Source organism: Egretta garzetta, unplaced genomic scaffold, assembly GCF_000687185.1.
Source record: "Egretta garzetta isolate BGI_Z169 unplaced genomic scaffold, ASM68718v1 scaffold287, whole genome shotgun sequence".
Classification (NCBI taxonomy): Eukaryota; Metazoa; Chordata; class Aves; order Pelecaniformes; family Ardeidae; genus Egretta; species Egretta garzetta.
The window spans coordinates 9,154,925-9,165,373 of NW_009260435.1; the positions used below are offsets into that span (position 1 = coordinate 9,154,925).

Here is a 10,449-nt window from a genome sequence, read left to right on the forward strand (position 1 = left end):
CATATTTAGTATTTAGAGTAAGGTGCAGTTCTTCAGTCAGGTTTTTCTTTCGGACTTGTATTGTTCATTATTTCATGTGTTTTATTGCAGCAGGAAGTCTGAATACTTAACTACTTCGGGGTTACTAAATATTATGTGAGGTAGTACTTTCTCTTGTTAAAAGCTGAACCATGAGGACAACACTCCTATTATCAACTACCAAGTTGCCTTTTTAATGGGTAGTTTTGGCAAACACAACACGTTTTAAATTTTTATTTATAGTCCAAGTACTTCTTAATAATTAATTATTAAAATCAACTAATTTTCATTTAAATCCTTAATTTTTGAGCACTTTAATTCAGTTTGCAGAAAAACAGAATTTCAAATTCATTTATTGATAGTATTATACAAAAGTTTCTATGATACTGAGGATGAAAATAGCCTTGACTCAGCTTAGCAGAAGGCTAGAGATGTTAGACCTAAGGTAACAGCATGTAGTATAATGGGACTGTTTGTTTGCACCAAAAACTGCAACAGGTGTGCAACAGTGTTTTGTCAGTGCCTCTTCTCTCTGTACTTACTGTACATGAAAACCTCCAAAGTGCTTATATTTATGCAAAACACGCTTTCCTAAGGGTCTGTAAAGTTTTCACTATTTTCCTTACAAGAGAAAGGACTACTACTCAATACTAGCCTTAATACTAGTTTTGTTTTCAGCCAATCTCAGCATGTTAAAAGCTGTTCTTGACAATGTAATTGCATTTCAAAACGTTTTTAGAGAGATGCTTTCATAAGAGTAGTAATAAGCTTTTGTTTACTCCTTGCAGTCGACCTAAAAGGCCTTCTTTTACACAAACTGAAAATTCCAGACATGAAAAACAAGCTCAGAAGTACCACCACCGTAATAAAAGAGAAGGTAAATGGTATAAACATGGTCGCACTAATGGAAGACACATGGCAAATCTTGAAATAGAATTGGGGCAATTACCCTTTGATCCAAAATATTGAGTAATTTATGGTAAAAATAAGATTAGAATTAATAATTCTCATCTTCTCCAGAAACTAATTGTTTTTCAACAAAGCAGCAAGATGCAAGTTTTTTCTCTAAATAATACGATTTTTACACCTTTTTGTTAAAAGGCAGAAGTCAAGCTTTCTAATTTGCATACTCTGTACTGTTGCTGTAACTGTTCTTTGGAAGTGATGATAGTTTGGGTGCCAGCAGTATTGTTGCAGAAGCTAGGCATGCAATGACTTGTGTATGAAAAATATGCTTAATTGCATACCATTAGTGTAGTTCAAGCTTGAGTCATGCATAATGTACCAATAATTAACTCGTGTTCGATATACTAACTTCATCTCATCCTTCAAAAAATAGGGCTACATTATGGTAATGTATTTGTTAGTGTTTTGTAATCTTATACTTGCTTCTTGTCTTTGGGGGAGGGGCAGGGTCAAGAGCCTGTTGAATTGTGAAGAACTCGCTGTGCTGCATTCTAATCAGCTTGCTGATTTAAGCACTTGAAATGTCTTGCATATCTGCATATTGTAGAAGAAAAAATAAAGAGACATTGTGGGTAAAAGTCTTTATTTATAAAACAAACCTAGCATAGCTGTACAGTTCTATAAAAATGGTCCAGTCTTGTCTAATTTCTTATTGTTTAAGTAGTCGTATGGTAACTTTGGTCTTCCTGATGTTTTCTAGTGTTGTAAGGTAGGTCAGCACCCACCCTGCCATACTGCTACTGAAGTTGCCTTCAGGAAGAGGCTTAGCAGCCCATGGCTGCCTAATCAGACTCCCCCACTTGACTTACCCGTTTTCAGACTCACTACTCTCTCGCTTCTGGAGTACAAGATCTTCTAAGTGTAGTACTGCTACACAAAACTGATCTTATTAGGTTATTCTTATTCTAGAAACTGATCTTCAGGTATGATTCATATCAGTTTTTTTCCTGTAGATGTAGATGTGGCTTCCAACTCGTCCTTGAGGTACATGGGTGTGAAAGACAGTGGCCATTTTCTCATAGCCCCTTAAAGCTAGAAATGATGATATTTCCTGTAAATGAACATACATTAGTTTCCACAGTCAGAAAGTGTAGTTGGGAGCATCAGAACAGTGTTCCAAAGTCTTCTGAAAACCATCAATTCAACTGTCCCCTGGGAGTTTTATCCTTTATTTTAGGAAAGACTGCTAGAAAAAGAGGTACCAATTCTGTTTGATCCTTACTGGAGTAGATAGATGTTCACCAGACATGGTTGTTGGAGTACATGGACTTCATAAAAGAATTGAGGGGAAAATGTACTTTGCAGGCATTTTTGCTTTCAGTGTTGCTTACTTAAAAGTGTACAGTTTTGGGAACAAGACTGCACATTTTTTCCAATATGGCTCGAGGAGAATTCCATAAAACATTACTTCATGGCATGTAGAATTTGCACAAAGAGGAGGCCATACATGAATGTTAAGTATATATCACTGGAATGGTATCTATACTATATTATGGATTAGAGGGTTCAATTTTAATTCAAGCTGTGTTTTAAAAAGTTGTGGACAACAGTTTTTAAAAACCTTAACTATAACTCCCCTAATTTATTTTTTAAGTTGACTTCAAAACTAGTTTGTTTCAGCTTGCAGTTACCATACCTGTTCTAGCACACTGAAGAAGATCAAGTGACTGGGTAATAATGTATCATTATAAAACTCCTTATTAAGCCAGCCAAGTGGATTAGAGTAAAATATATCTGCTTCGTCAATATAGCTCTCATTTCCGGTTAGGTCTGGGGGACACTGAAGGAATCTCATTGTTAGAGGACAGTGAACATGACTAGGGAGAAAAACAAAACAAACATTTCAGGATAAACTGACCAATATCTAAGATTTGACTCATCACTTAAAGATACCTCACTCAAAACCAAAATTGAATAATCCCAGAGTCATACTTTCTTCCCTTCTGTACTTCATATGAAAGCAAAAGTAGAACAAGTGGATTTGGCTCCAGACTGCTGTGACTATGTTGTTAGCAGTTCACAGAAAGCAGATTTATCTTAATAAAAATACCATCTGTGTAACATCAGTTTCTTAAAAAGGTACTTTTCCATATCAGCTTCTCTGTTTATATCTACTTTGATGTTTTGTTCACTTGCCAGGATCTATTGCAAATGTTTTGGAATAGTGGCCTCAGTCACTGTATGTTGTAATTGCATTTCTTTACTTTCTAGCAGCAGAAGTAAAGGTAAAATTCATACAGCTTGACTGTAACAATTAGTCTTTAGTTTTGCTACAAAAGTTACCATAATGAAGGAGTATAACTTACTTTCAGAAGTCGTAAGACTTACTGCATATCTTCATACAAAGCTATTCTACAAAAACTGAATAAGGCTTAGGTGCTGAACATATTCCATGGTATAAGCATTTGGCTTATTTCCCCTATTCATTCTGTATTAACTGTATGAAAAATCAAAACTCTTCCTGTACATGTTTATCCATCTCAATTTATTAAGCTTGGTGGGGGGGGAGAAATCTTATGTATGGATTTTAATATAGTACACTTAACTATTTTACTACCTGTAAAATGGAGTAGAGTGGCACGGCATCATGATGAAGACAGAAGCTTGTGACTGGTAAGAGTTATTACAGAGTTGCTGTATGTGACTCATGACATCAAGAGAGCCTCGCTGGTGAATCAAGCCTGTATACAGGGCTGGGAGTAAGTTTGATAAAAGCAGGAAACTTGCTGCAGGTTTCTTCCATGCTTTCAGGTGTTTCAAGGAATATCCTATAGGAACATTTTGAAATAAGCAAATACTAACAGTTCCACACAGTATTTTTGAAAGTACCCTAACTTACTGGAAAACCATTACTCAGTTGATAACAGTATCTTGCTTTGAGGTATTTTAATACAGTGTTCTTTCAGTCTTTACTCTTTGAATGGAAATAAAAAGGTTAGATTTTGCCCTTACTAACTCTTGGATTTAACAGTGTAAATGTTAAGCCCGTACCTGTCTTTTGAAGTACAGAAGTACAATTACAGAGCCCGTGCTTTGTCTCTTTGGAGCTTAATTTTAATTCCTTGTGGGGAAAAATAATCCATTCAGTAGTTTGGATGAATGATATGTTGCAACTTACTGATGTGTTCTGATTCACGCATGTCCAAGTAGAGCCTGAATAAATGGTAACTACACATGCTTTGGTATGGCTGTGGTATTCTTTCTCCAACATGCTGAAAGCTACAGCATTCCCTTATTGCTACTCATTTTTAAGCTACTATCCTTGGAAAAGCTTACTCCCCCATCTTTTCCCATCTCCCATCCCTGCCCCTTTCCCCCACTTTTCTTGAAGGAGACAATACTAGGAAGAGACATTTCTCCTGGTGGGAGATAGCTGTATAAACCTGTTTCTCATCAACCACAACTTAAACAAACCTGGCAGAGAAGACAGCATCATGTTGCAACCAGTCTGGAAACCCTTAAAGTCATATGCTTGTCAGTATTAGCAGATAAAAGTATTTTATGCAGCCTTGCTCTGTGACCACCTTTACTCAATCACAAGGAACAAGTTAGAATAGGCCTGCTTCAGAAGTCAGTAACAAGTAAGTTAAATTAGACTTCAGTTGGTCTATTCTGACAAACTGCAGACCTTTATCTTTGATGAAAACAAAGTCCACTAATTAAGTGGAAGCATTCTGTTACAGGCATTTTTTTTTTTACTGCTTTTGTGAGGTGCAAGTAGCTTATCTTTAAATGTGCTTGGAAATGACTTTGAAATTCTCATGGGCTTTTTTTCTGCTTTTATTTATAATGTTTTGAGCAATTTAAGGACCTCTTTTTAACTACTGAGTTATTGGAAATAACATTGGTAATTTTTTTCTTTAGTAAAGTATCCAAACAGATGATAATAAGCTCTTGCTAATTGCATAGGTGACCTCATCCCCTTATAGACATGAAAGTTAAGGGGGATATTAACAAAAAATAATGGTCTGACTGGAATTTGCTGCATGTGAAGTAGAACTGATTCATCTTAAATCTGCTATTGAACTAAGCCAAGACATATTACATCTCAGCAAAGAGCAAAATTATTGAAATAAGATTTACTTTTGTTTAGACTAGCAAAACAGGTTAAAGAAAATTACAATTTTCATTGATTCATCTGTTTTGAGCTTGTATTTAAACTAAAGCTATACAGCTTCATGTTCCAGAAGTTTTAATCTTTCCTTTATAGCTTTTCAGCATACTAGAATTTACATCATGATTTTACTTTTCCTATAGGTACACTACTGTAATTAATATGTAGTTTTGTAAAATATAAAAGATTTCCATATTAGGTTCTTTTCTGTGTTTAAAAGAAAAAAAAACACAAAACAGGAAAAAAGACAAATAAATACTTTAAAAGTTTGTTAATGTATCAGAAAAATCTTTGTTAGCAAAAGCAATGTGCTTTCCAGTTTAAACTGTGGACAGATTCTCTTTAATTTTTAAGTTAACCCTGTTAGTTTACGGACCTTATTCGTGTTTGAACAAGTTCACCTTACTATTCCTGAAGGAAAAAGCTATCACATTTAACTGCTCTAAAACTTGTGTGGGAAGTAGCCTCCAGCTGGTGGTTGGTCAAGAGCAGACAGAAAACTAGCATCATCTACTGACACACCTGAATCTGGAAAAGGATAATTCTCATTTTTGAATACTTTTAAATTTTTTGTTGCATACTCAAAGGCATTTGTCAGGCATATTTGAGAGAACCAGGTGGAAAAATACTACAAAGGAGCCAAGGAACAAAATTCACTGTGAGGATGGCATTGCTAAAAATTCAGCAGTCACTGAGGCATTTTTCTATTTTTTGCAGGAAGTACGTTTATCCATGCTAAGGATTCTCCATCTGCATTTCAGTCAGTTACTGTTCCTTTTTTTTTTTTCTCTCCTTTTTCCTAGTTGTAAGAAAAGGTTAGGATAGTTCTAAGACTCTTCTGTCAAATACCTACATTGACTAGTAACAGTCTCTGTTTTAGGTAAAAATGACATACAGGGAAGGCTGCAAGACATTTGAAACCAATGCTTACCACAAAAAACCATGCAAAAGGGTAGTACTGGATAGATGAACCTGAATTCTTTATGGCTCAGCATGCTGTAATAAAACAGATACAATACTACAGTGAGAAAGTTAAATGCATTGGTTCTGTTGACAAAATGTGTTTTAGAGCATTGAGGACTGGAAGAAAAGCACTTGCATGTACCAAGAAGCTTTTGGCATTGAAGCAGTTTAGAGCAAAAATTCAAATTGTCACTTTTAAAGAATATAATTAGTACATTCAAATTAAGATTATTTGGTCACTTTAAACCAACCACTAATATAAGTACCTGGCTACTACTATAGCAATTAAATGGTCTGATTCTATGACTCCTAGATATAACTTAGCTAGTACTTCACCAATTTGCTTTCTGTAATAGAACACAATAAAAAGTGTGTATGAGAAGCTAAGATTCAAGTACACATTTGTATCTACAAAGTAACATTCACCTCTGCTAATAAAACTTCACACAATTTCCTATGCCCACTTCTGGGGCTTTTTTGGGGATTACTGCAATACTTGTGTCATGAGAACTAAACAGGTTCTTGCAAGGCTAAGGGAGATGATAAGGGCCTAAAACAAAGAAAGATGCATCCAGTTTTGAGTTGGACTGAAAGAAGAGATGGCATTTGTGGCCTTGTTAGTGTTTTGCTGTATTCTGTTACTACTGTAGTCTAATACCATTTATTACTTAGTATTTATTAATTTGCTCTATCTTTTCTTGTCTGAAAGTGTCTCTCATTTAAGTTAATTCTGATGCTTTAGAAACAGCTCACCTTTTATTCTAATACTCAAGACAGTCTGTTAAATGTTAAGAGCCATGTGTAGACTTGTGAATGGAGTAAGTTCTAGAGGCATAAGAACAACCCATCTTACTGGGGATGTATTAAAGAACCAAATGAAACAGTGTTTTCATTATCGGGCTTCTAGTAAACACAGTTTCCTAACTAGTTCTGTTGTTACTACTTGTTAGGCGATTGAGTGTTGGGCTTTTTTCATTTGCCATTGAATTTCATGCCGAATTATTCTTTAAGGGTCTAATCAATTCTAAAAATACGTGTTTGGTAATGACAAAAGTAGTGATAGTACATAAAATTCTAGAAACTATTGTATAATTAACTGCATTTCTTAAGAGTGTTTGAGTAGTTTATAAAGTTTTCTATCACTTAACCTGAATACTATGCTTTTTTGTTCTAGAGAGGACATGAGCTTTGAAAAGAACACCACCAGTGAAAGACAGTAGTTAAGAGAAATTACCTGTATACCAACACTGTCCAAATCACTGCCATTAGAAAGATGCGATACCTTTTTGGTGCCAGCACACAGCCATGAATAAAGAAAGGCAGATGGGTACCCAAGATGACTGGTAGTCCCTGAGTGAAGTACCAATGCCAAGGGTGAGATCCGTAAAACGTTCCCAAATTCTGCAGCACGTTGAATTTCAAGAAGTTCAGCTGAACCAGTACCCACTGGGAGATTGGGTTAAATACAAATCCAAAGTGAAAACCAACAGCTAAACTGAATTAGTCATCACTAGCCTTAAATTATATAGCATTTTCATTCATACTTTTTTTTTCTACAAAGACTCATCACTGACTTCCTATACTTAGCAGTTAAACATAGAAATGTATAAGTTTTGTAGTTTGTTGATAACTATTGATTTATTGAGAGCTGAGCATACTGATTCTAAGTAACAGTGTTATCATTTAAAATAACTGAGAAGTCAGTATTCAAGGGTTTATAGCTTAGAATGTATTTAGAGATCATAGGCCAGACACAGTCACAGAAATAGCAGAAGTTGAAGAAGTCTGAAACATCCATCTATGTTAAAATGGTAAAAGCAAAGCTTTTTCTTGTAAGTCAAGTTTGAAACAACTTACCTCACCAAAAAACACACGGTCAATTATTAAAGAGGTTCCTATTGTGACCAATCTGCAAAAAGGGAAAGTTGGTTGCACTGACATTGGTTTTGTATCAGAATCTTATCTTCTCCAAATAGCTGTCAAAACTCCCTGATTCCTAATCTTTTTTGAGATTATCCATACTCACGGCCATTTTACAGTGGCGAGTTGCCATCACCTGATATACTTGGCACTAATCCTAGTTTAAGCTGGAATGCTGTTCATGTCTCATCCTCATGAAATCTCTCCTAGTGCTTTTTTTGCAGCATATACATTAATTTAAAGGAAGCATGCCCCTTCTTTAAACTTTTGCAAAAGGACTCCTTTTTTTGTTTGTTTGTTTTACATGAAATCAGCTTTTTTGGGTTGTCCGCCTTTGCGGTGGTAAGATCAGTATTAAGATATAGCTGTGCACAGTTATAGTTTAAACTGAGAAAGAACTTACCCAACTGGAATGCAGTTGTGTAGGATAAGGTCTGCTTTCCTCTGTTCTTGCAAGAAATGACTGAATACCAATGGTATCCATGGGATAACAGCAGTGGGACGAATAACAATTGCAAATGCTATCAAAGCTATGTATTTGCAACTAGAATGGGGGAACATAAGAAAAACAAAAGTTTATCAAAGGTTTGGCCAATTATTTTGCAGACAGTGACACTTCAACAATTTAAATACTGTCATGTCTCTTAACCAAAAGCTTTTCATACTGCAGATAACTTTGATTCTCTCAGTGCAGATACCCTGTTTTGCTTGGAAGGCTGGCAACTATATAATTGCTTTATTAGTAATGGAGTTGCTAACTAGAAGCACATACTTGCTTTAAAATAGAGGGCTGGTAAAGAAAGTTCTGACCACAAATTCACCTATATCTGAACCCAGCTTTTGTTACCTTTTTCAAGTTATCACAAATTCCAGTCCTTTAAAGTTTAAATTAAAGTTTCCCATAAAGTGATACTTTGCATAACAGAACTGGAGAATAGTAATTTTACATACCAGCTATATCACAGCTTCAAAAAAATTTCTAGAGGCAAAACCACAATTGCTGTTCCTTCCATGATCTAGAGCTCTTAGTACATGAATGAGGTGGTTTTGGTTGCCTTATATTTTATGGTAAAAGCATTTTAAACAGTATCAGTAGGCTGGTGTTATCCCAAGCCAAAAACCATCAGTATTGTTAGTAGAAAGTTTCTCACCTGCTCGATATCTTGGAACCTTTTATCGGATAGTAGGAAAGAGCAAAAGTGGTAAGAAGAGTTTCCATGGTGTTTGTTAGAGTTCTGGTACAGGAATACCATGTAAACCAGGAACACAGCTGGCAGAAGTACTGAAAGTAATTATGAACAACAGGATGCACAGGGAGAAATGTTAAAACAAATTCTGTAGTTTTAAGTGGAGGTGATAATTCTTGAAAGTGACTTCTTACTATGCTGTTGTTTACACTGCAACAGTGTTTATTAGCAGGCAAAAAAAATTTTTAAAGGCTGAAACTCACCACGCACTTTGCTGTTTCTGCATTTTCAAGGTGTTGCACTAATGAGTAAAGCTTCACATCAGCAAAAGCTGCCAGCACTGCCTGTGCAAGTCTAGGGACCCATATCTATGTAAGCAGAGAGAAAATTCTACTTGCAACAAATCTGTTAAATTCCAAGTTCAAAGAGAAGACTAACAAATTAGTGAATGACTGTTCAGACATGAAAAAAGTGAATTACTGAGTGTTCTCTATAGCTTTTTTTAAAAAAAAAAAAAACCAAACTGTAAGGTCTTTTGGTAAGACTTGTATTTCTGCCAAAACAAAGTAAGTCTAAAGTTCAATGGAAAGAGTTCCAAAATTGAAAGTTGAATTCTTTGCCATTCATTCATCTCCAACGGAGGCCAAAAGGGGCTGTTGCTACTGAGTTTAGTACAGATATATATTATTAAACACTTCAGAAAACAGAACCACTTAGCAATTATGATGCAGCAGCAAACAATATCAGTATGAAACTCAAGGAGATTGATGGAGGCCAAGAGTAATCCCCTGCAGTCACAGGCATCACTACTGTGACTGGAGGCTATGAATGAGTTCTACACCCATGCGAAACACTTCAGTAAGGTCTCTGTGCTCATATATCTCTAGCTGCTGGATTCAAGGCTTTGTATTTTACCTGGACAACGATAAAAATGCACTGAATTTAAACACAATGCTTTTAAATTGCATTTTAGTAGCAGGTGTGACTTTTGAGTATACTCACCAGCAGCTGAACATCGTCCTTAGCCAGCAGCTGTAAAGCTTTGTAGATGCTTGCAAAGATCAGTGGGTATGAGTAGCCCCTTAAGCCATGTGCCCACTCCCACGGCAGGTAGCCATAATTATTGCTATTAAGAATAGATCACGAACAACCAGGCCAGTAAATTTCATTGGAGCTGTGTTACTCTCGGACTGGTCCGGGCCGAGACGCCCGCCCTCGCGGCCAGAAGCGGTGGCATTTCTGAACTGGCCGAGCTGCCGTGGGAGCCCCTTTCCTGGGCGG

The 10,449-nt window shown here is 36.0% G+C and overlaps 2 protein-coding genes across 2 annotated transcripts in view; one reads left to right on the forward strand and one right to left on the reverse strand.

Annotated features, from left to right (window-relative positions):
• Positions 1 to 1,899, forward strand: part of CCPG1 (cell cycle progression 1) — a 21,067-nt gene extending 19,168 nt beyond the window's left edge. The window contains 1 exon segment of the mRNA XM_035899497.1: positions 807 to 1,899. Within this exon segment, the coding sequence (XP_035755390.1) occupies positions 807 to 987 (181 nt within the window). The 3' untranslated portion in view covers positions 988 to 1,899.
• Positions 1,887 to 10,449, reverse strand: part of PIGB (phosphatidylinositol glycan anchor biosynthesis class B) — a 19,754-nt gene continuing 11,191 nt past the window's right edge. Inside the window, exons 4-13 of the mRNA XM_035899543.1 lie at positions 10,171 to 10,308; positions 9,432 to 9,536; positions 9,133 to 9,263; positions 8,385 to 8,525; positions 7,919 to 7,970; positions 7,296 to 7,507; positions 6,030 to 6,094; positions 3,542 to 3,752; positions 2,621 to 2,801; positions 1,887 to 2,035 (exon numbers count right to left, since the gene is read on the reverse strand). Of these exons, the coding sequence (XP_035755436.1) occupies positions 1,904 to 2,035; positions 2,621 to 2,801; positions 3,542 to 3,752; positions 6,030 to 6,094; positions 7,296 to 7,507; positions 7,919 to 7,970; positions 8,385 to 8,525; positions 9,133 to 9,263; positions 9,432 to 9,536; positions 10,171 to 10,308 (1,368 nt within the window). The 3' untranslated portion in view covers positions 1,887 to 1,903. The remainder of the gene's footprint in view (positions 2,036 to 2,620; positions 2,802 to 3,541; positions 3,753 to 6,029; positions 6,095 to 7,295; positions 7,508 to 7,918; positions 7,971 to 8,384; positions 8,526 to 9,132; positions 9,264 to 9,431; positions 9,537 to 10,170; positions 10,309 to 10,449) is intronic.